The following is a 26163-nucleotide window of genomic DNA, read 5'->3' as shown; positions in this document are numbered from 1 at the left end:
GAGCTACCAAAGGAGATCTCAATGCAAGTGAAGGAGGCCATCATTAGGCTGAAAAAACAACATAAATCTATAAGAGAGATGGCAAAAACCTTAGGTGTGGCCAAATCAACAGTTAGGTACATTCTTAAAAAGAAAGAAAGCCCTGGTAAGCTCAACAACATCAAAAGGCCTGGAAGACCACAGAAGACAACTAAAGTGGTGGATCGCAGAATCCTTTGCTTGTTGAAGAAAAACCCCTTCACAACATCAACAGAAGTCAAGAATACTCTGGAGAAGGTAGGCGTATCATTGTCAAAATCTACAACCAAGAGATGCCTTCATGAATGTAAATACAGAGGGTTTACATGAGCCCCACAACAAGCATTTCAATGTACATCTGTCCCTGACATGTGGTGCACCTGATAAATAAACTTGAAATTTGAACACACGCACAAACACACACACACACAGACATGACATGCAGCCTGTCATTTTATAGAGAAAACTGAAAGTGTAACTGAGACTGAGAGCGCTTACAACCGAGCTTATTATTGTTCTTAGATTATGTGGAACATCCACTGTAAAAGTCCCTGTGTACAAGCTGCTACTACAGAAACATTAACATATTAGAACAAGCATATTAATATACACCTAGTGGTCATGCCAAAACTACCTGTGCCATTATATGAAAATAATGCACACCTTCTGACCAATCAGATTCAGTCATTCAACCAGTGTATGTATAACACAGACACATACAAAGTACAGCCTGTCATTTCATTGAGAAAATGGAAAGCACTCACAACCAAGATTCCTTCCATAAATGTTAAATAAATGCCTCCGAAAAAAAAAGTTCACCACATCGACAGTTATAAGAATTAGTTTGTTAAACAACAACACATTTTAAAATCAATTTATTATTGTTTTTAGATTATGTGAAGTCCCTTTGTATGAGCTGTTACTCTAGAAACAATAACGTTTTAGAATATGCACATTGATATTAACCTATCATTCATGTTACAGCCGAAACTACCTGCACTGTTATTTGATGCACATAAATAATGCACATATTCTGACCAATCAGATTCGAGCATTCAACTCCTGTGATATAAACAATATTACAATGTTTTATTGTCATTGAAAATGTTAAAAAGTGTTAAAAATTTTCAAGATTTTAACCTTTAAACATACAGAAATTTTACAATTTTGACCTTTAACCATTATAATATTTTGGACTTTCAACCTTAAAAATAACATTGTAATATTGTTTACCTCTTTTAGCTTGTTTAGCAGGTAGTCAGTTTTGGGAGATATGTAATGCCATGTGGTTGCTAGGTTGTTGCTAGGTATTTGCTATGCTATCCCAGTTGGTTGCTAGGCCCCATTCCTGTATACAAAATACATCTGTGTCGAATTTCGTTTTTCTATGACAAAATTGGGACCCGTAAAAACTGTACAAATTTTCAAATAGAATAATAAGAAGAAGATTATGAAGAACAGTACGGTGACTCTGTCAAGCCCACATAATAACTTAACACTGATGTACACACAGTTTGGTGGGGGCAGGTAACATGCTGTGTGACCATGCACTGTGCTGATGGATTTTTATAATTTAAGTGTGAATGCTTTATGAATTGGCACTTTAGGAGTGCATACTAATCATGTGCACTGCAGATCAGTGATGTATGCTAGGTTTGGCACTTATTTTCATTACTGATACACTGAATAAAATGTGGACAGAATAGCCAGCATTATAAAAAACAAATTCAGACCAATTGCAAATGGTTATATTATAACTGTCAAATAGTTATAATGGATGAGAGCAAGTGCAGCTCTAGCGTCACCTTATGCAGTGCTGGCTGGAGTGAGGAAGATGGTATAAACTCTCCATGCAGTAGGGCAGTGGAAGTGGTGGATGAGGGCAAAGGAGAGAGCATACAGTAAGCATTTCTGTCTATCTGTTCCTTTAGGTCCTCCAGGTGCATGCCTAGCTGAAATATCTCCCCTTCCACCAGCCTTTGAAAATTGGCAACATTAAAATATGTAAGGTTAAACACATGTTTCATAGGCAGGCTATTTATAGACTTAATTTCAGCTAGGTTGTATTTTCCCAGAAAAGCATTACTTTTTAAAAAATTATTTTAAAACTAATGTCTGCCAAATACTACCACTTTCACAAACTTACAACTTGCTATACTGTCAATTACACTCATGAAAACATCATTCAGCGTAGTAGAAATGAAACAAAGCACACTTGGCTGGTTCCATGTACATAACATCAATCTGAAATGTTGTTCAGCATTAACGGTTAATTTAGATTACCTAATTTAGGTCTATAGCAAGGGTATTCACCCAAAATTTGTCCAGTTACATAAAATTCCTTGCTTACAAAAGGCTTAGTTCATGTTTAGAAAACTAGAGTCACATAACTACAGCCAGTTTTTCATGTATTCATATATATCAGCTCTGCTGCAATAATTTTTATGTACTCAATACGGTATGCTGAAATACTTTGCTGGTCTACCATATGGTCCGTGGTCCACCAGCAGGTGCATCAGCATATCATATAGTATATAATTAAGATTACATACACTTATATACAGTCATAAATGTTGGATCATGCTGATTTTTTTTTACCTGTCAGGGTCAAACTCCCCTGTATTCAATTTGAGACCCATATAATTCTGCATCTCCAATGCTCTGTGCTCCTCTTTCTTACTCATGTAGTTCCGTTCCAGCTGATCCTGAACCTCCATCATTCTCTTAAAGACCTGCTTACCGAAAACACAAAACACAACCACAACACTCTACAATCTACAATTCTTATGTCTCTACTGGATAATACATTTGGATAATTGATCTTAAAACAATATATACAATTAAACAAAATGATATAAAATACTACCATTTGCTGTTCTTCAACAGTCATTGACATGTTGTTAATGCATATTTTGAATTCCTCCACCTACCAAAAAAAAAAAGAATAAAATGTTTTCATTTATACAACCAGGTACCTTACTCATATGATTGCTGTTTTATTCAAGTATTTGATTTACCACTGTACTGCTAAAAATAAAGATATTCTGGGTCAATGGGATCCATTGTTGAGCACTGACCATAACATAAAGGTTATTTACATAGAGTTAATTACAAAAGGTTAATTACATATTTTGTTAAGGATTTTAGAGATAAAAAAAAATTTATGCAAAGTACATACACCTTATTGCATAATAATATTATGCACATAGAACATTATCTAAAACATAATTGCAGTGTAATTTAATGTCTTGCATTAAATTATTTTGAGTCATTCTGTATTACCTGCATCGTAAATTGGTTGATAATGTCTTTGAGCTCAATGGTGAGCCTGTGGCCCTCAGTTAGACTCTTCTGTTCAGAGAGAGAGCTCCAGATCCTGTCTTTCTTCTCCTCAACCAACCCTACACATACCACAGAGCATTTATATGGACCAAGCCCTTATGTTTTTATATTTTTATTTTTAATTAATTCCTATTCTTTAGATCCATGTCAACTGAATGGTTTCCCAAGCACTGCGTTTGGGTAGAAAGAGATTTGCATACACAATGCACATGCACTTTGGTAAAACAGTATTAGTGCAGATACATACTACCCATATATAAATGATGTATAATAGCGTTCTTTCTATGTATACATAAACCAAATAGAGTAACTTACTTGTTATTTATATACTTCTTATAATTATTGTTATATCAATAATCAGATCAGTAGATAACTGCACAAAGACTACATGCTGGACCTGTTAGTATGGCACTTTTATCTGTGCAGTCCTATTCCTTTTTGTTTAAAAATCTCTCTTAGTTCTGTCTAAAGAATGGCTTATTCATGCCTGGATGGAGCTGTTGTTTAGACAGCTCTGTCAGCTCAGGTTTCCTCTTAATTTGTATCCAGGGATACAGTGCATGTCATAGAGAACTCTTCTCATATATAATGGAAGGGGGACAATAAAGGGTATAGCTGCTTGCCTGCTTTAGTTGACGGGAAAGTGTGTGGCCCAGCTCTGATATTGTCTTTTGTGTGTTGGATGTCTTCTGCTTTTTTGCCCCAAAATATTGAGAATATTGGTTCACTTAAGGTTTTGGTCTGTTTGACAGAAAGAAGGCTAAGTAAGCAAAATTAAAATGAATGCTAATAAATAATATTGAATGTATACCAGTAAAACAAATTGCACACCAAAATATTTCTGGATGAAAAGTGCTATAGAATACATGCTATACCACATATACAGTATATACTGTAAAAGGATGTTTATAGGTTAAAAGAATTAAAGAACAGTGCTGGTATTGTGGTGACATGGTGAGGTTTTCTGTAAAGAGACAGGTGTCAAAGCAGAGGAAAAAGGTTGTGCTTTCTGGTTTCTCTATAATACGACAAGCTGTGTTTTTTGTTTTATTAAGTTCAAGAGAAAGAAAAATGAGAGGCTGGTGAGGGAACAACGCTTGCTATAATGCTTATAACATGCTTATAACATAAAGTTATAACAGGAACTAGTTTGTGTCACGGGCATACCACAGTTTTAAACGTAACTATAAAAACCTGGTTAAAAACCACAGCATGCCATTCATTAATTAATTCTTATTTGTTGCAGATTTTTGTGGTATAGGAGAAATAAAACACTTCAGGATGTGCCCAAATAATCAATTTCAGTGTGGAAACAGGCTTCAGTTGTTAGAATAATAGAATGACATGCATCTTTACCTGTAAATCCTGAGTACCAGAGTACTGTGTCATGTCATCTTTGAACATTTTTGGCTTCTCAATCAGCCAGTCAGAGTCCTCCAAAACCCTACTGATGACATCAGCTTTACAGGAGGAAGGGAATTTACTCAGGATGCTTGGTGTTTTCTGAGCTCTGGTCATAGCTGAGTTACAGCCAGGTTTGGCAACTCCATTACTTTTGGGGAACTTGACTTTGGGAGCCACTTTGGAGAAGTCAGGAAGAGGGTAGTGCACCTGGCCCTGTCCATATTTTAGTTCATTGCAGGACCATGTCCTTCCCAAGGAACATTTAGCAGTCTGGCTGTCTAATTTGTGCAGGTTAGGAGGGCTGCAACTGCAGCTTTGTTTCACATTATTCTCTTTTTCTTCTTTCACATCTTCAGTTACCACTAAAACAGCACCTGGACTGGAGTATCTATTACTACTGGAGTATAATTTGGATTTTTCTGAGGAGTCTGACTGATTTGACACTTTGTAAGCATTATTATTGTCATGTGTTTCTGTTTCTGCAGATTCTGTCTTTGAGTCTGTTACCCCTAAGGCAGTGTAGCTGTCACCTCTGTTGGACCTCAAAAGACTGGTTTTGATCTTTATGCTGTGTTTTCCTGTGGTGGTGTGTGGGTTGGGTGAAGCTGGGTGGGTTGTTTGATTTATGCTATCCATCAGTGAGACTTCAGGCATAGTCTCTGTCTCAATGAGTCTGCTGCAGTTGAATAGCTCATCATAAGAGAAATGCCTGAGGAGGATGCTTGGGATAGAAGTTTGGTGAGGTTTTTGCCCAAATACAGGGCCACTGGTGTTGGTGACACCACCACCTGCCAACTTGGCATCCCTTCTGACAGTGTTGAAAGCACCAGGACTGTGGTTATACTTCTTGATCAGGTTGAAAGGTTCTTCTGAGTTCTGTCTGAGGCTGTTGCTGCAATGTGTGACATGATGGTAAAGCTCACCATCATATGGGAGCTCCTCCTGGTCTTCATCACTGGTATTGTCATCCTCATGTGTCCACCTCTTCTGCTCTGGTAGTGTGTCAGGCTGTGAGTCTGAAACTTCCATCTCATTTCCTTTCACATCTCTTATTTTGCCATAATGTCTATGTTTGCTAATGATGGAGACGGGACTTTTAGAGTAGTCTTCCACATCCTTGAATGAGCCAGACAGACCTGATTTCTCCACAATTTAAACAAAACTGATCATTATATTTTTTCTGAGAAGTCAATAGCTTTGTAAACTGAAATGTTCAACTCAACAGATGACTAGACACAGGACTAGTTTTAAACTAGTAAGGTAGCCTAGTTTTATAAACATCCCTGAGCTAAGCTGAAGTGTTTACAAGACGAAATGAGAGAGTGATATATAGAGGAAGGTGGCATAAACTAGGTAAACATCTTACCACTGGATGCAGCGAAGCCGTGTGAAACATGCATGGTGAAAGAGCGCTGTAGGTGACTGAAATGGAGGCTGTCATCAATATCACTCATGTCTACAAATATGGTCTGCTAGAATTGTTTCTCCCAAAGCACCGAAGGACGTTCCTTAGCATCCTCTTTATCGTCTGTGTTGTCTTTTCCAATTTGCACTGTGTTTGCATCCACTAGACAAACTATTTCCTTTCTCACTGTGCAGGTAAGAAGCCGCTTCTCTACTGATTTCTTAGCAACAGAAAGGATAAACAATTTGTAAAATCTTGTATCAGGGGTCTTTCTACTGTGGTGCACGTGTGGTCCATTGGCCCATTAAGTGAATAAACAGATGAAGTGCTAAAAGGTACACAGGTATTATAGTCTATTTGGCATCCAAAGAGTACAAAATTCAAAAAAATGAACGACAGTGGAATTATGACTAATTTATACTTACTCTATTTTTAAAAAGTGGTAAGAAAGAAAATGAGAAGCCTGTCGATCTGATGGTGAAGCTTAGTAAGTCAGCATTTTTTCAATGTCCATATGATCAGCTTACCTTTTGATTGGCATCAAGTTGACTGTAATTAAGTGTTCGTGGATTTGGCATAAAGCAATCGAGATGCAACTAGGGTTATTCCTGACACGGGTTGTCCTGAGATCATATTTAAGTCTCGTAAATAATACATTAGAGCGTCTGCTTTTTACACACTGGATAGGCTACTTGAAGCGCAGGGAGGAGTTTGGTTGCTTTGGTAACTCGAAGCCTAAATCATTTGTAAATAGTGCAGTATTTGCTTTATATATACCAAACAAATCAACATGTAATGTAATCATTCATATAGGCAATTGCTTAAAAGCACGCCAAAAATGACTCGAGAAGTGTTTGCCGTCCTCCGGACGACAGATTCAGCATTCAAATTTTATTGGTCGACAGGCAGTAGCGTGGGGCGGGGCTATCTTTGAATTATTCTTTCTGTGATTGGACATTGAGCAACCGGCGCCGTTTTCCGCTGTTTTGTGACTTCTAGTGTACATTGATGAAAACGTGGTGAAACTAGTAAAACTAAGTAGTTGAAGTTGTTCATAGTTACTCTCGTTTTTGATATTTCGTTTTAGTGGGTTTCACCTAAATTTAGTTTGGAGAAGAATTATAACTCCGTGGGAACCGTGGGAAACCCAACTCATGTAAGTTAACGCTTAGCTTCTTTTAACTACCGAACTTTTAGCGTTTTGTTTACATTCACCTACTAACGATGGCATACCGCTCGCTCTTACGTAGTGCCCTTCAGTGTTGTTGTTGATTCATTTAATTTACTAGGAATGTCTGAGGCTATCATTTTTTTTTCATATGGTCATTAATTAATGTTACTTTATATTTAAACGACATTTTAACTAGTAGTAAAGTATATCGTTATAAACTAGCTTATAACGTTAGGTAATCATTAGCAATCTGTGAGAAAACGTAGGTGCGCGTTGTTATATTTACTTTTTCCATGAACAACAAAATAGACTCCGACTGTTCAGTGTTCGTTCCGTTTAAATGAACATTTTATACAAGTTTGGTTTTTACTTGTCCTCGCTAACATTAACAGTAACCGAACCTTATGGTTAACCTAATATTAAATATTAACAGTTAGCTTAGTCACATAAGTATATTTCTTATTAGGTCTTTTAGAGATCTAAGCAGCTTCAGTGAAAGAGAGAGAGAGAGAGAGAGAGAGAGATTGTAACCTAACACATAAGAAAGGTTCTTTGCTCATCCTCAACATGATCGCTGTTCTTCTTGCTGTCAGTGCTTTAACTTTCGCGCTTTGAGCTGCTTTTTGTTCCACACACACACACACACACACACACACACAGCTTTTTTTTTATCAGCTCTGAGTTGCTAAACAAAGTTTATTTATTGTTCTGTAATGTACTATCTTTTTGTCTGTTTTTGAGCTTGAGAGATAGCTGCCACACACCTTGGCAAATATTTTCTAGTTATTCCAGAATCTCGTAGATACTTTCACATAATCCCTGATATTTAACCATTGATTTACCTTTACCTGGTGATGTACCAAGCCCACCTTTTTCATAGTGGATATAAGACCTAATTTCACAGCTCTGATCCACTGCTTCTCAGAGCTATTTCCACCAGCAGTCTCAAAAACAGTTTCTTCCCCATGACTGTTTCACAGCTGAACTCAAGTTAGGAAACAGCCCAACAAAATGATCAGGCTAACTACTAATGAACAACTCAGGCAAATGTGCAATATACAGCCATATTTGTCTTGTACCTCAATTCAAATCAATTCAGTTTTATTTGTATAGTGCTTTTAACAATGGACATTGTCACAAAGCAGCTTTACAGAAATCTATAAATCCAGGAAAAATTATAAATATATGAATTTATTCCTAATGAGCAAGACAGAGGCAACGGTGGCAAGGAAAACTCCTTGAGACAATATGAGGAAGAAACCTTGAGAGGGACTAGACTCAAAGGAGAACCCATCCTCATCTGGGTGACAACAGATAGTGCAATTATAAATAAATCCTTTCTATAACTGTGTACATGTGTACACAGTGTACTTGGTCAAAAAGTGCAATTGTGTAAACAGGAAAATTTATTATAGTTTTCACATTAAGTCTATGATGTTGAAATTATCAACTGTTCACTGTTCGAGACTTGAGTGCAAAACTGTTCGTGGGAACTGTAGTCCTAAAGCTATCATAGCAGTTGTAGTCCTAAGCCATCGCAGCAAAATGGTTCATATCAATCAAAGTCCAAAACCAACTTCATGGTTTCTAAGTCGTATCATCCACAGTAATCTCATGTACTTTAGGCTGTCTGTTTGGGGCTATCCTCAGCAGCAGTGAGTGGTTTCCAAGTGATGAGAACTCCAACCAGAAGTAGGGCTGCAGGATGAATCAGGCAGGTCCGGAGAGCAGAAGGGGTCAGGATCACTGGTATGACTGTGTAGCTCAACAGAGAGAGAATGTGAGAGAGAGAAACACAGATTATTAGGCATGCTTATTGTCATGTAATGGTTAAGTGCAATGTACATTGTGTGCACAGTTCAAGCAGGGACTCCAGCGAAACTAGCTATGACAGCATAACTAAAAGGGAGAGCCAGAATGTCACACAGACATGAGGTCACCCTGGGACATACAGCGGCCAGCCACTCCATCGTCACAAACCTGAGTGAATACGTGAGAGTGGGGGGCATCCAAACAGCATCCAAACATCACAACAACACACTATGCCCATGAACCCTCCAGATCTGCTCCTTTACCTAAGAAAAAAACAGTCTGAGTCCCGAACACTAATTGGATGGCGGTTTCATAACTGTGGGGCTTTGTAAGAGAAAGCTCTGCCCCCTGCTGTAGTCTTCACTATTCAAGGTACCAACAAGTAGTCTGCACCTTTCGATCGAAGTAGGCATGGCAGATCATAAAAGACCAAAAGTTCACTCAGGTACTGCGGTGCGAGACCATTCAGTGCTTTATATTAGTAGTATATTAGTAGTACTATTTATCAATAGTAATATTTTATAATCACTGTGAAATTTGTTTGGGAGCCAATGCAGTGTGGATAAGATAGGGGTGATGTGGTCATATCTTCTGGTTCTAGTAAGAACTCTGGCTGCTGCATTCTGGACTAACTGGAGTTTGTTCATGCATCTACTGGAACATCCAGACAGTAAGGCATTTACAATAATCCAATCTAGAGGTAACAAAAGCATGAACTAGTTTTTCTGTGTAGTGACATTATATTTCTTATCTTAGTAATATTTCTGAGATGAAAGAAGGCTATCCTAGTAATATTCTCTATGTGAGCTTCAAAAGAAAGACTGGAGTCGATAAACAGAAAGGCCATTTAGGATTACTATGTAATCAGAAATCTTACTTGTATCTGCATGTGGATCTAGTACAAGTAGTTCTGTCTTGTCAGGGTTAAGTAGAAGGGTCATTCTATGTCAACTCATCCAGAGGTCCCAGCTAAAATGTTGATTTTGATAAAAAAAATTTTCTGGTGAAAGAAACACATAAATGAAGATGAAAGCCAAAATATTAAATGCCATGGATGAATATTTACTGAGTAATCAACTATTTTGTAGAGGGGGGTCAAAATGGAAATTTTCACTTATGATTTTGAAGCAAAACCACAGATAATTAAAAAAAATAACCTTAGAAAGGTGGCAGCATCATTATTTTATTTTTACACAGAGATAGGTGTTACTAATGCCAATGGTGTGAGTCCAAAATGTTTTTTTGTTTGTTTGTTTGTGTGGTTTTTTTTTCTAGTTTTTCAACTTAGCATGCATGTCACACAAGAAGTATTAAAGATATTTTAATATCCTTTTAGATTCTGGTTCTTAACAAACTTTTCTTTTGGTATCTTTATTTATAAGGCCCTATATCCCAGAGATATGGGGATCTCAATGTGACTCCATGTGCAAATTTTTTAATTTTATCCATTTTCAATGGTCAAAAACCAAATGTGGGTCATGTTATATAAAGCTGATACTTATTGTATTTAAAGAGGAATGTCTGAACCTTTGTACCTTTATTTATTCACATAATAACAATAATGTCAATATCTTGATATTTGAGAGTCCAAAAATACACTGTTATTAAGAATATGGAAAACATGGCTATTTAGCTGATGCAATTACTTCACTTTTGGATTTCAGAAATGTATATGCACAAAGCTCTGGAAGGCATAATTTATCTTTTGAATTCCTTCTTCCTCATAGTGATACTGTCTACCAGTGGTGGTTGAAGGCACTGAAAGATGACTTAGAATGTGGCTGACTGGTATGTAGCACTCATCAGCACGTCCTGGCCACTTGAATGATGTAACTGTACCCACATGGGTCATGAAGGACACAAGAACATCCTGCCTCTCATCATCACACTCCACAATGCTGCCAATATACCACTTCTGATCATACCCTGCAGCAATGTATTTTCCAGTCATATACTGCTTCGTGTTGGGCAGACCTTAAGGAACCTGGACTAAAGTGCCAGTGGTATCAGCAGAAATTCGAAGTATGCGAAGTTGACCTTTTGCATCTGGCATAAAACGGTTTCTTCTTATCTCTGGAATCTTCTTTGCTATGGCAAAACAAAGTTCTTGAGCCTCTGTGGTTTCCTCTGCTTGCTCCTTGGGAACATAGAAACGTGATCCCTTTCATATGATTTTCACTGGAACAATTGGTGGGGGGTGAGTGTGTGGTCTGTGATGCTAGCCTGTAGACTGGCCCTTGCAGCAAAACATTTCACAGTGCCTCCTATACAAGGGCAGGATGATTTGCCATGACTTGTGGCAAAGAAATGCCAGTCTTCAGACAAAGTCTGGTTTGTGGTGTGCACAAAGTCCTCAATATTTTATTCATCACTGAAGTACTTCACTGAAGTAATTATTGGAACAGCAAATATGTTAACTACAGAAACTAAAACTACTTGATGATCAATGAGAGGAATGAGTGTACAGCAACTGAATCATGTTTCATGTAGTCACTCATAATGTAGAAACTCTGGCACGCCATCGCATCATCCTTCAAATGGTACATTGCAAAGGGATGAATTGTCGTTTGGGTGTTTTCCCAGTGATGTCCTTGACCTGCATCCTGAACATTGAATGAATAATTTTCAGCAAAGTCCAAGAGTACCAGTGCAGTGTGTGTTGTTAGAGATGCTTTACATGATGAGAGGAACGCCGCTTGTGACTTGGCTATGAAGTGGTGTGTTGTCAGGTTGTCCATTTGCCTTGTAAGCTCCTCTACAAAGCCTGTCACCCTCTCCATCCATGTTAGTAGTGTGCAGCCTTTCTCCAAGTGGGTCCACTGCTTGAAGCTTACTACTCCTCATCACACATGTCCACTTGCTTGAACTTCACATAATCAGTGAAAGCAGTACTGCCTGGACATACACTACATCTGTGTATCATGCACTCCCTGCTTTTGATGTCACGTACCATAGCTGTCATGAGTTCCTTGTAGCCCTTAACACCAGGGGTGACAGCTATCAGGAGCTTCACATTTTGATGAATCTCATGCACGCATACTGTATGTGTTCCTCTTGCTCCAACAGTTATACATCATGGGGGCATAGGTCACAAAACTAGGAAAAACCAACTTTGCAGTCTGGCTCTTTCTCCTTGAACTCCATATATAGTTCTCTTAAATTTACAAGCAGAATTTTTTGTTTTTGGGTCTTTTTGCCACTCTCATCCTTCACAGACTTAAACTCCCTTTGTCATGGGTATATTTTTGAATATTTATCGCTGTCATAAAAGGCAATGACCTTGTTCACAGTTTCCTGACTCAGCTTCTTGCCCTTTTTCATGTCAACCTCAGCCAACTCCCCTGCACTCTTTCAGACAGATCTTACCTTCTTCACTAGGTAAGTTAATTCTGTTGCCGTTCTCTTGATAGTCCAGCTGGGTGGGGCTAATGTCAGAATCTAAAGTTTCCTCTGCATGAGGTCTGTATGCATCACCTTATCCTTCAAGGTAGCAATCATCTCATTAAAATTTGTACAGTTTTCACACACACATACACACACACACACACACACACACTTGTTTCTTTCCCCTCCAGGAGAGCTGGAGAAATGTTTAAGCTTGTGGCCACCTTGGAACTGCACTGTCAGCCTAAACAGCTGTTTGTATGTCAATGGTTTGTAGGAATTTTCTTCTGGAGCTCTCTGGATGGAGACTGAAAAGGTCACAACAGACCTTCTGAAGAAAGGAGTACTTGCCAAAAAATACCTTACAAAGTACAATACAAATACAAAGTTGTTGTGGAGTCAGGTTCCCTGAACGAAGTCCTTCGAAGAAGCAGCTCACGATCAGTTTCAGGAAGTTCAAAAAGTTTAGTAAGTCCACATTTTCTAGTAAAACTCTTGCTGTGGCACTCATCGTCTTTACCGAAATGTATTCCAATGTTACAGTTGTCCATGGTGAGGACATATACAGTCATGTGAAAAAATTAGGACACCCCATTAAACATTCAGTTCTTAATTAAGAAATGTCAACTTCTGATCTTGTTTTAATTTGTACCTGTAGATGAAAGTGATGTAATTGCATGTAAACAACAAAAAATCACTTTGTTTTCACTTATTAAACAAAACAAATCAACAAAAATGAGTATTTCAACTGAGGAAAAAGTTAGAACACCCTATGCCCTAATAGCTAGTGTTTCCCCCTTTTGGCTGAAATAACTTCAATGAGATGTTTATTGTAGCCATCTACCAGTTTCTGACATTGACTGGAAGAAAGTGTGATGTTTGAGGGGTTTCTTGCATGCACAGTACGTTTCAAATCACCCCACAGGATCTCAATAGGATTTAGATCTGGGCTTTGACTTGGCCATTCCAGAACTCTCCATTTTTTACTTTTAAGCCAGTCCTTGGTGGATTTACTGGTATGTTTTGGGTCATTGTCATGTTGCAAGGTCCAGTTCCACTTCAGCTTCAATTTTTTGACAGCTGGTCTCACATGTTCCTCAAGCACCTTCTGATACAATGTAGAATTCATAGTGGATTCTATGATGGTGAGCTGGCCAGGTCCTGCTGCAGCAAAGCATCCCCAAACCATAACACTTCCACCTCCATGTTTCACAGTTGGTATGAGGTTCTTTTGCTGAAATGCTGTATTTGGTTTACGCCAAACATGTCCTCTGTTATGGTGTCCAAATAATTCAATTTTAGACTCGCCTGTCCAAAGCACATTATTCCAGAGGTCTTGGCCTTTTTCTCTGTGTTCTTTGGCAAACTTCATTCTTGCCCTCATGTTTTTCTTAGACAGCAAAGGTTTCCTCCTTGCACACCTCCCATGATTTTTAAAGTTGTGCAGTCTCTTTCTGATTGTAGATTCATGCACTTTGACATTAACTGTAGCAAGAGCTTACTGTAGGTCCCTTCATGATATTTTAGGGGTTTTGGAGACTTCTTTAAGCATCTTGCGGTCTGCCCTTGGGATGAATTTGCTTGGACGGCCTGACCCGGCCATGTTGGCAGTTGTTTTAAATGTTCTCCACTTGTAAATGATTTTCTGGAGAGTGGAATTGCTGATTACAAATTCTTTTGAGATCTTTTTATATCCCTTACGAGACTCATAAGCATCAACAATCTTCCATCTGAAGGCCTCAGGGAGCTCTTTGGATCTCACTGTGGTGATACCTCTCACTTCAACAAGAGCAAACCAAACTAAATGACTGAGGTTTAAATAAGGCAACCCTCCTACAAAATGCTCTGTAACGATGTTCTAATAATTTGCACCTCATGTGATACATCTGTAGGTAATTTTAGCCATTTTAAGTACAAATAAATGTGGGGGTGTCCTTACTTTTTCCTCACAAGAAATTGGATTTTTTTTAAAATTACATTTTACAGATCATTTTAAAAAGACTTTTCATTGGTTTTATTTGTTTAGTTATATTACTTGAATGTAGTGGATACTACTTGATCTAGCATGTCTGACTATGCTTCACATTTTATAACAAGAGGAAATTCCAATTAATCAACAATCCAGGTGAGGCTGATTAAATACACATGTGTGGGGAGAGCTACCCCACAGCCCTAGATGCCCTTGTTGTTTCAAACATATAACTATGATGCAGCATATTTGAACACTTGGTAGCTTCAGAAGCAGTTATAGTGAACAAAATCCTTTCTTTCAAATTTCCCTGAAACTGATTCAAATATAGAATCTTATGAATACACTGTTGCAAGCAAGTTAATGTGCCTCAACTTGACCATTTCAGTGTATTTTTGGCAATCAGATATTGTTAAAAATTGGTATATTCTATGCAGTTGATTTGATAGAGGGAAACAAGAATTAGTTCTAGTTTCAAGATTATTAGTTCTTCAGACATTCGTCTTTAAAAGACAGAAAGTATCAGCTGTATACAAAGTGACCCACATTTGGTTTTTGACCACTGAAAATGTGTACAATTTACTCATGGATCCATGTTGAGATCTCCATATCTCTGGGACTGAACCATATAGGGCCTTAAAAATGAAGATACCAAAAGAAAATTATTTTGTTAATAAAAGAATATTAACAAAATCAAACATTTTAGCCAGGAAAGTTTCTGAAATTTGGTTGCTTTGACACAGAATGACCCAGAAGATAATCAATAAGCATCCAATAAGTGTTTAATGTCCTTTACATATTCCTCAACTTTATTATCTGGTGTCTCTTATCTGGCTTTGCTGAAACATGCAACTCTGTGTCATCAGCATAACAATGTAAGCTAATACCGTGTTTTTACGAATAATTTGACCTAGAGGTAGCATATATAAAGAAAAAAGTGGGGAGCCTGAAACAGAACCTTGTGGAACATGGAACATACAGTATGTTTAGAGAAGTCACCATTTACAGCTAAAAACTGAAAACGATCAGTCAAATCAGACCTGAACCAGCAGAGGGCCGTTCCCTTAATGCCAACAACATTTTCTAGTCTGTTAAGGAGAATAGTATGATCAGTGGTATCAAAAGCTGTACTAAGTTCAAGCAACACAAGCAAGGGGACAAAACCCTGATCAGAGGCCAGTAGTAGGTCAAGGTCAGGTTTTTTAATCAGGGATTTGACAACTGCTAGTTTAAAAGATTTACACAGCCTGTAAGATACATAGTGCTAAGGGAAGAATTGATTATTTTAGAAGGGTTTTGATTGCTTCTGGAAATATCTGTTTAAAGAAACATGTATGTAAGGGATCTAGTTGATGATTTTGATGAGGAAATTAGTGAAATTAGTTTGGTCTCTCGAAGGGGAGTAAAACATTCTACTCACTGATCTGATATGGATCTGTTAGTATCTACAGGGTTAGTTATCAAAGTGTCTGGTTTTAAATTTTTTTTGCATCTGTCTTGTATGTCCAATATTTGTCTGTATCATACCTTTGCACTGTGTTGTTTTGTACTGTATATTGTAATACCTGTGCTTACTGTCTGTTAATTGTTATTTGTAATTTTCTAATTTTATAACCTGAAAACTGAGTTTGTTAAAATGGCATTGCCTTGGGATACCATCAAATGAATTGTCATTGTGTCTAACACAGTGACAATAAAACTTTGACTCTCGAATCTGTTGCTAAGTTATGCGAAACATCAGAGGTGTAACGGTGGTGTCCAGTAAGACAACTTCTATTTCACCCCTTCTAACTGCCATGGGTGTGCTCTTGTACGTGTGTGTATCATGCAAAGTGTATGTACCATGAAGTATACCTACAGCAAAGTCATGAAATGACTGGGATGTTTTTGCTATAAATACCTTCTACATGATCACTTAGCTTTCCTATCTCTGTTCACCTTTTGTACACACACAGGACCACATATAGTGCTGGAGCTGTCCAGCAGCTTGTAACTACGGCAGTTTTCAGTTTTTTACGGCTGGGCAGTATTGCAAAAAAAACAACAACAACAAACTCTTTTTTTTTTCAGGTTTATGAATGATTCTTCATTACGAATTCAATTTCTTTTTGCTCTTACATAATCCAATTATAAATAAATTGCGTAATTTTTTAACATTTTTATTTATTAGTACCTATAGCAAATAGTGCCAACAATGATGCTGTTAAATAAAGAATATATAAATAAAGGATATAAAAGAAATATTGTATGCAATATTTGCTATAAATGGCATTGTTACTATTTTTGCACAACTTAGTGAACCCGTCGTTCTCAACAGAGTAAATGCAGAGAAAGCAGAAACTTTAGCCATGGCTAAATCAACAGGTTGGTGCATTCTTAAAAAGAAGGAATGCACTGGCAAGCTCAGCAACACCAAAAGTCCTGGAAGACCATGTAATATAACTAAAGTGGATGAATGCAGAATTCTTTCCTTGTTGAAGAAAAACCCCTTCACAACAACTAGCCAAGTCAGGAACACTCTGGAAGAGGTAGACGTATCATTGTCAAAGTCTGCAGTCAAGAGACACTTCATGAATGTAAATACAGACAGTTTACCTCAAGATGCAAACCACTGGTAACACTCAAGAACAGAAAGGCCAGATTAGACTTGCTAAAACCTCTAAAAAAGCCTGACCAGTTCTGATGCAAGACAAACTTATACTAGAATGATGGGAAGAGAAGAGTTCCAAAGCACACCACAGCATCTGTCAAACATGTGGAGGCAGTGTTATGGCATGTGGATGTATAACTGCCAATGTAACTGGGTCACTGGTGTTTATTGATGATGTGACTGCTGATAGATGTAGCAGGATGAATTCTGATACATATAGAGATATACTTTGTGCTCAGATTCAGTCATGTTCCAAGGTTGGCGCTTCACAGTACAGATGGATAATGACCCAAAACATACCGCGAAAGCAACCCAAGGGCTTCTTAAGGCAAAGAAATCAAATGTTCTTACGTGTCTGATGATCTCAACCCAATTGAGCATGCTTTTCACTTACCGGAATAGAAGGATCTGAAAGCAATGTTAATTTCTGGTGTGTCTGAATAGGCTTCCCAGATGAATTTAGGATAGGTGTAGTTATTCATTTTTTTCACTGTCTGTTTTAATTTCATTGCTAAGAATTTCCAGTATTATTTACAAGCTCAGAGTTCAAAGTATTGTCTTGTTTGAATAATGTGCAGTTTGGTTTCAGTCATATTTCTTTAGCCTTTATACCCTTTTGGCCCTGATGAATTTTGCTGACTTCATGTATAATATAAATTTGAATAGAAGGGTAATAAATGTCACTGGGTGCTGAAATTGGGTTATGTCTAACTGCTAGATTATTGCAGTGTAAATGCTGCAGATAAACTATGTTTGTGGACACCTGACACTCATATTAGCATTTTGCACATCCCATTCCAGATTTCCAACTTTGTAGTCCACATATGTGTGTGATTGTCATTTGTCCACAAATGTATTACTGTATTTGTAGATATTGGTCTCATTTCTTCTGTTATAAACATTCTTAATGATTTGGGAATATTTGCATAAAAATCTTAAGGGTGTTCTGAGTATAATTATGAATATGTAGGTTGTTACATTATTATAAGTGGGGAAATTATGGTATTTACTACTACTTTTGAGACACGACTTTTCCAAATGAAAATGGCTGTCAGTAGTCCAAGAATTACTGGCTGATTTGAAAAAATTACCAAACATTTGTTTGGAGTAACAAGTTTTATTATTGATAAGTATTTTTTCATTATCAGTAATAAATTGCTTGACCTGGCAAAAATTCATCATATAGCAGTAAAAGGAAGAAATTCAAGTTCTATAACCTGAAATCACTCCCAACTCTACACGTGCCCACTCTTTTCCCCCATGTGGCTGGTGTTATATGGCATTACATAGCAACAGCCCACAAAGATAATTTAGGGGCCGTTTATACGACAACGTTTTCAGCCAAAAACGGGAAACTTTTTATGCATTTTGCCTGTTCGTTTACACGACAACAGCGTTTTGGGGACTGAAAACGCATATTTTTGAAAACAGGTTTCAAATTGCAAGTTTTTGAAAATCCCGCCGTTATTGTCTCCATGTAAACACCCAATTCAGGAATCTTTGAAAACGGTGACGTCATGCGCATGCGTAGTACGTGTTAGGTATGTAGATATGCGCAGTACGTGTCTATTGTAAAGGCAAGTGCGAACAAACATACACAACAATGGCGGAGTACATGGTAGTGTTGTTGCTGCTCAAGAGTTTGCTAACACTTCTTCAGCAATGTGTGGATTTACTTCACCAATATTACAACCAACAGCGGAGACGCATCATATACACATGACAAATTCTAAATACACATCAGCGCCGACGACATGTCTTAAAAAGGCGTTTTTGGATCAGACCTGTAGTACCCTACAGGTACTGTTTACTAACAAGGTGACAGCGCCAACTACTGGCCTGGCATATGTAATACAGCGTTTTTGGCCGTTATCGCGGATATGTGTAAATGCGAATCGTTGTGAAAATGCTGTTGTGTATACGTGAAACTTTTTGAAAACGCAAGAGAAAAACTTTTCCGTTTTTGACTACATTGTTGTCGTGTAAACTTAGCCTTATACTAGAGTCCAAGCTGAAACACATAATACAAGATAAAACTCAAGTGCCTTACAGTGTGCCGATACCAGAAGTTCTCAGTCACAGTTCTGGGAATCCTATAGAGTCTACGGGGCCGTTTACACGACAACGTTTTCAGCCAAAAACGGGAAACTTTTTATGCATTTTGCCTGTTTGTTTACACAACAATGGCGTTTTGGGGAATGAAAATGCATATTTTTCAAAACAGGTTTCAAAGTGCAAGTTTTTGAAAACACCGCCGTTATCTTCTCCATGTAAACACCCAATTCGGGAATCTTTGAAAACGGTGACGTCATGCGCGTGCATAGTACGTGTTAGGTTTGTAGACATGCGCAGTATGTGTCTATTGTCTCTTTAAGAAACATCTCCTGGATGCACTGGGACGCATCATCAGTGTTGTTCCCTGGGGTCATAGGGTGTTTCGGGTCTTGCAACAGACACCCTCACCCAGGCGACCCAGCCGGGGGTGATCAAGCCCCGACTTGCGTCCCAGTAGCAGCCCACAGATCAGCCCTCTTAATCCATAGCCACATAGGCTTTCTCTGCGGCTTCACTAGCCGATTGAATGGCCCTCCTCTTGGCCGTCCCTGTGACACCCAGCTGTCCGAGGGCTTTGCAGAGTGAATGTCCTGCAAAGCCCCTGCAGCCGACCTCTATGGGCTCGTAGACTGTTCTCCAGCCCCTACCTCTGCACTCCTCCACCAGTTTTTGGTACTTTTCACGCTTCCGCTCATTGGCTTCCTCGATCCTCTCCTCCCATGGCACAGTTAACTCCATCATGATCAGGTGCTTTGTGGCCTCAGATGTTATGATCATGTCTGGTCGGAGGGATGTTGGAGCGATATGCTGTGGGAACCTCAGCTGTTTTCCCAGGTCCACTTGCAGCTGCCAATCGGGGGCTGTGTGAAGGAGGCCTGTTATTGCCTGTGGCCTTGCCGTAGGACTCTCTCCGGCCTTAACAAAGGGGATTGTCCTCGGAGTGCAATGGTGTCTGCTGATGTTAATGGCTGAGGCTATACTCTCCACAATTGCTTTAAGCACCTGGTCATGGCACCACCGATAGCGACCATCAGCCAGGGCTTTTGGGCAGCTGCTGAGGAGGTGTTCTAGTGAGCCTCTTCCGGAGCAGGGGGGGCAGGAGGGTGTCTCGCTCTTCCCCCAGATGTGAAGGTTTGCTGGACTTGGGAGGGCATCATAGACTGCCTGCACCAGGAACCGGACACGATGGAAGTCTGCCTGCATGATGTTTGACCAGGTAACTTTGCACTGCAATGCGCTCTCCCACCTTGTCCACGCTCCCTGCTGCCGGAGTCCAACTGCGCTGCCCACTCTCTCTTCCTCCAGGCCTGCTCGGACCTCTTCTTGGAGTAGCTGGTGTCTCTCCTTGCCCCGGGCCTTGCTGACCTGGATCTTTGGGACGTAGGCCAAGCCTGCTCTTCCTGTTGCCAGGGTCCCCACCAGGGTTTTCTGCCTTAGGCGTGACTCTGCCACCTCCACTGCCTTCTCTGCCTTCCACTTCCTTCCTGTCCTCACTTCAATCCCGGCTGATGACACCTTGTGGTCCCTGGAATCCCTGTACTGTAGGGCTTCTCTTGTGCGTGCCACCTTGAACTCTTCAGTGAGCCTGCTGAAGGGCAGCTGCAGGATATTACTCGTCCCATACAGAGCAGCGCTGGTGAGGCTGCGGGGAAGGCCCAGCCACTTCCGAAGAAAGCCACTGATCTTCCTTTCGAGGGATTCCACTGTTGTCAATGGGACTGCATAGATGAGGAGGGGCCAAAGAACTCGGGGCAGGATGGAGTGCTGGTAGATCCAGGCTTTAAATCTACCAGGCAAGCCTGACTTGTCCACCTTGGTCAGCCAAGCTCCAAGCTCTTCACTGAACTTCTGGATGGCGGTGGTGTCTTTCAGGGTGGAATCGAAGAATTTTCCCAGGCTCTTGACAGGTTGTTCGGTGATGGATGGGATTGCTATTCCTAAGTTGGAAAAAACGGAATTTGTCAATCACCTTCCCCCTTTTCAACACCATGGATCTTGACTTAGAGGCCTTGAAACTCATCCTTGCCCATGTGATGAGACTCTTCAAACCTTGCAAGATCCACCTGCACCCTGGGACTGATGTTGTAATGGTGAGGTCATCCATAAACGCTCTTATCGGGGGCTGTCGGACGCCAGACTTCGACAGGGGCCCTCTGCATTCCACCTCGGCAGCCTTGACCACCATGTTCATTGTGAGGGCGAAAAGGATCACAGAGATGGTACAGCCTGTTATTATGCCTTTCCCCAGGCGATGCCAGTCTGATGTTACTGACCCGGAAGTGACCCTGAGTCTGAAATTGTTGTAATAATCCAGGATCAGGTCCTTGATCTTACCGGGAACATGGTGGCGATGTAACGCAAGCTCAACCAGTTTGTGAGGGATGGACCCATAGGCGTTGGTCAAGTCCAGCCACAACACTACGAGGTCACCTCTGCTCTCGTGTGCCTCTCTGATGAGCTGCGTAACTACTCCTGTATGCTCTAGGCAGCCGGGGGCTCCAGGGATTCCACCCTTCTGCACTGAAGGGTCGATGTAGTTGTTCCTGAGGAGGAACTCGGTCAGCCTTCGGGAGACGACGCTAAAAAACACCTTCCCTTCCACACTTAATAGTGAGATCATCCGAAACTGGTTGATATTCTTCGAGTCCTCCTCCTTGGGGATCCAGACTCCCTCTGCGCATCTCCACTGGTCAGCCACTCTCCCTCTTCGCCAAATCACCTTTAAGATCTTCCACAGGTGCCTTAGAAGCTCTGGACAGTGCTTGTAGACGAGGTAAGGTACTCCACTGGGGCCTGGTGAAGAAGCTGATCGAGCTGCCTTGATGACCTCTTCTACCTCCTTCAGAATTGGCTCCGCCAGCTTGAACTCCACTGTTGGTGGGCCAGGGTTGGTGAGGGCTTTGTTGGAACCCAGGTCTTGTTCCCTCATGGGATTGCTCATGGTGTTTTCAAGAAAGCGATTTACTACCTCTACTGAGCACTCAAGCCGGCCACTGCGCTTTTCCCCAAGCAGCTGTTTAGCAAGGCGGAAGGGATTGGCAATAAAGGCAGCGCGCTTCCTGGCTCTCTGTCTTCCCCGCCTCCTATGCCACTCTGCTCTACGGAGGGCTAACAACTTCTTCCGCAGGATATTACGCAGGTCTGCTAATGGTTGCTTCTCCTCCTCAGGAGCTCTTTTGAACTGTTTCTTGAGAGTTTGAAGCTCCTGGCGCAGGTGGTGCATCTTACTGGCTCTGCGGTTCATGGTGTAGGATTGGGAGGTCTTGAAGTTACCCTTCTTGATCAGGCTGAATCTTTCTGAGGCATAGCTGACAATGATGGTAGTCATTGCTTGGAGTCTATTGTCTACGTCACCTTTGGTGGTTTGGATGATGTTGGACACATCCTCGTCAAACTGCATCCACTCGCTCCGACTGCTGGCTGGGGGCCACCTAATCCGCTGCTGTGGAATTACTCTGCTGGGATTGGGAGGCTCTGGTGCGTGGAGGGAATGGGCTCTGTGGGGTGCCTCCTGGCCGGGCTCCTCCTGCGTCTCACCAGGTTCAGGACCTGTGCGCTGCTCCTTGCGCTCCCGTTCCAAACATTTCATTCTGGCCTGATGGATTCTTCAGCCACGCTGGTTCTTGCACAGCTTGCCGCAGAAATATGTGATTTTCGTAGTCAGTTCGTTTGCGGGGGTCATTAACCTTGGGTCTGTCCGATAGGAGATCTCATTCTCCCCCCCTCTTGGGATCTTCTGGGGGTAAAACGGTGACGTCATGCACGTGCATAGTACGTGTTAGGTTTGTAGACATGCGCAGTATGTGTCTATTGTAAAGGCAAGCACGAACAAACATACACAGCAATGGCGGAGTACATGGTAGTGTTGTTGCTGCTCAAGACTTTGCTAACGCTTCTTCAGCAAAGTGTGGATTTACTTCACCAATATTACAACCAACTAACAAGGTGACAGCGCCAACTACTGGCCTGGCATACATAATACAGCGTTTTTGGCCATTATCGCGGATATCTGTAAACGCGAATCGTTTTGAAAACGTTGTCGTGTATACATGAAACTTTTTCATGTATACACAAGAGGAAAACTTTTCCGTTTTTGACTACATCGTTGTCATGTAAACGTAGCCTACATGTTTGAGTTTTCTGTTTTTTTGAGTTATCTGTTTCAACTCGACAGAAACCCTCCATTAAAGTGTGTTACAGCAGTGAAAACTTATATTTATGCAACACAGAAGTATAATCAGAAGTTAGGAACCATTTGATTAGACTATATATTTTGGGGGAGGAGACACTGTTTTTCTTGCCCTCCTGTGAAATTGGGGTTGGTTTAATTTTTGTGTATCTCACATGCTTTTCCTGGACTATGTCCATTCTTGCCTGCTTAATCAGTGGTGATGGTCATATACATTTTCACAAGTGGACAGCCTGCTTTGATTCAGCTTGGGCAAGCACAAAAACAAGTCACAATAAAATAATGATCTAACCCATGCGCGCACACACACACACACACACACACACACACACACAGCCTTGCATGCAGTTGCTGTTCAGTAAGTGTTGCCATGGCATTATGCACAGAATGAGGCTTCACACACAGTATTTTGTGTTCTCTTCACAGAGAGTTCCAGAAGACTGCAATGGATAAACCCCTCACACACACATGCATACATTTACACGTATCAAACCTAACAGGAAACCAGCATCTGTGACTGTACTTATTTAATGGACTGGCTTTGGCTACAGACCTCTCAGAAGACTCAGGCATTGTAAACCAGAAGCTTTTTTTTTTTTTTTTACTTTGCAAAATTAGTTTTCAGCATTTTGTGGACATTTTTTCTCCTTTGTTGGAAGTTTTTACAGATCTATTTGGGATCCTTTTGTTTATTATTCACTTCAATGGCAAAAAGTGGCTCGGTGGCTAGAATGGAGGGTGAGAAGAATTCCATTCCTCTTGTTTACTACAGGTAGGCACATCAGCATAATTTAATGTTGCATTAAAATCAACCTTTTGTTAGTTCTCATAGGTGAATGAAAATCATCTGGTTTTGAAGCCAGTAGGATATGAAACCATGCTTTAGAAAAAGTTCTTACTTTCTTACTCTTAGTCTTCACAGTGCACTTCATAATTTTAAATGTCATACTGTATCTCTGAAAAAGGTTTGAAACAAGTGTATGCATTTAGGCTTTTTTGGGGTGGTCATTTTAGAATAGATATTTTGGCCATAGATAAAAGACTTCCCTACCCATTAGATAGCTTTATCATTTGGAGGAGAGTATATATCAGAAGAGGATGCTTTGTCTAGTACCTGACCTGTGTGGTTGCATGACTATGTAAGTGTGCGTAGCTCCAGACATTTGGTTTTATATTTATATTAGTATTAGCAAATTAATTTTGTTTGAATTACAGCTGCTCACTTTGAGTATTACTGTTTAATCTAGTAACTGTATGCTCCCTAATCACAGATTATAATGAAAAGATAGACATGATGAGATTAGCTGAGAATGCTGAGCATGGCAGTTACTATCTAAGTCAACTGCTACTCCGGCCCTTAAATGAGGAGAAATGACAGTAAGCTGCTTGAAATGTAGATCAGATATTTATTTTCTCATTTCTGTTTTAAACTTTCTTCCTTTGTATGGACTTATTGAGTTTAGTGAGTTAATTGGACAGTTTGTGTTTCGTTATCAGCTGAAGATAGTCTTAGCCAGTACACCCCCTGTGGAATCTGTCAGGGATTTCAAACACGTACGTAAACCAGGCCAGAGCAGCTCAGACACCACCAAAGCTTTTTAGATGTGCATCAGATGGTCTGTGTGTTGTAATTGTGTGAAACACAGCAGGTAGGTTGGAAATAATTATCAAGGCTAATTATTTTGCTTAGTTATTAAAAACAAAAGTTAAAATGATGATAAGGTTTCGATATGTAAAGTATTTGGCTGCACTGGTATAGATGGACTGCAGACAGGTTTGCTTGCTTTGGTAATAGTTTTCTATGTATTATTTTGTAAATAACGTATAGAGCCATCAATAAATAAATGTACATGGTATTAGTGATTTGCTGATTTGGGCTTTTCAGTGGCCAATTCCAATATTAATAGACTTAGACTTAGTAGGCAGGATGATGCCTGATATTATGCCAATCATAATATATAATGAAAATACCATACATTAGCTTAACTGTGAACATTTATTTTGCATATTCACTTTGTATTTTGACCTGCTATGAAAAATAAAACCTTTTTCCACAGATAAATGGAAAGGATATTTTATACTGTATTAATAACACACTTTGCTTAAATATTTAATTTAGCATTAGGAAATGTAAAACTAAAATATAAAATGATAATTAATATTTAATTTTATGACTTAAATATGTGACTCTTATACACTTAATTAAAGCTCTGACTCCAATTTTCTAGGTTAACTTAATGTAACTGATTCCAGAGAATAATCTTTTAGTTAGTACTAGAATTGTAATCTGTGTTCAAACTACAGTTAATCTAAAACAGCTTCATTTACATTTACATTTACATTTACGGCATTTGGCAGAAGCCCTTATCCATACTAAGCTTTCATTGTAAAGTGATGTTCCTATGTCAGATATTTTTATATTTTATATTTTAGTATTAGCCTTATTATACAAAACACAAATATGCGATATACAGAAAGTAAAAATAGAAAGAATTTACAAAGTCAATGGACAGAGTCACCAGCATGGTATGCGGTTGGTATTGCTTCCCTGCTATTGTATAATGCATGCCTTTTTTTATACCTCTGAACCTCTTTGAAATGTATAATGACCAGAGTACCAAATCAGAGAGACACAATGTATTTTATGGCAGGGTGGACCCCCATCCAGGTAGGCTCACCCTAAGGTGTTGTATGTTAATTCACTTCCTGAGAACGAGTCTGCGGAACAATGGCAAAAAATCTGGTGGGTGTAGGTGGGTGTGTC

General features: G+C 39.7%; 2 protein-coding genes across 9 annotated transcripts in view; one reads left to right on the top strand and one right to left on the bottom strand.

The window, feature by feature from the left end:
• The window catches only part of LOC113533145 (protein AKNAD1), a 39465-nt gene extending 32372 nt beyond the window's left edge, over positions 1-7093 (bottom strand). For 3 of the 5 annotated variants that reach the window (XM_053227427.1, XM_053227428.1, XM_053227429.1), the window contains exons 1-7: positions 6131-7093; positions 4717-5900; positions 3984-4101; positions 3301-3419; positions 2885-2944; positions 2617-2750; positions 1824-1995 (exon numbers count right to left, since the gene is read on the bottom strand). In XM_053227427.1, the coding sequence (XP_053083402.1) occupies positions 1824-1995; positions 2617-2750; positions 2885-2944; positions 3301-3419; positions 3984-4101; positions 4717-5900; positions 6131-6218 (1875 nt within the window). In that variant the 5' untranslated portion in view covers positions 6219-7093. Of the gene's footprint in view, positions 1-1823; positions 1996-2616; positions 2751-2884; positions 2945-3300; positions 3420-3983; positions 4102-4716; positions 5908-6130 lie in introns of all 5 variants that reach the window. The other 2 variants (XM_034314567.2, XM_053227430.1) reach the window with 2 other exon arrangements.
• Positions 7094-7146: 53 nt separating this feature from the next.
• Positions 7147-26163, top strand: part of LOC113533399 (G-protein-signaling modulator 2-like) — a 70590-nt gene continuing 51573 nt past the window's right edge. The window contains exons 1-3 of one of the 4 annotated variants that reach the window (XM_053227432.1): positions 7147-7325; positions 23826-23973; positions 24059-24171. In XM_053227432.1, the coding sequence (XP_053083407.1) occupies positions 24104-24171 (68 nt within the window). In that variant the 5' untranslated portion in view covers positions 7147-7325; positions 23826-23973; positions 24059-24103. Of the gene's footprint in view, positions 7326-23825; positions 24172-26163 lie in introns of all 4 variants that reach the window. The other 3 variants (XM_053227433.1, XM_034314862.2, XM_026925533.3) reach the window with 3 other exon arrangements.

This window comes from Pangasianodon hypophthalmus, chromosome 21 (assembly GCF_027358585.1).
Source record: "Pangasianodon hypophthalmus isolate fPanHyp1 chromosome 21, fPanHyp1.pri, whole genome shotgun sequence".
NCBI lineage: Eukaryota > Metazoa > Chordata > Actinopteri > Siluriformes > Pangasiidae > Pangasianodon > Pangasianodon hypophthalmus.
The sequence above is the reverse complement of the archived record's forward strand: the minus strand, read 5'-3'. Positions and strand labels throughout refer to the sequence as shown.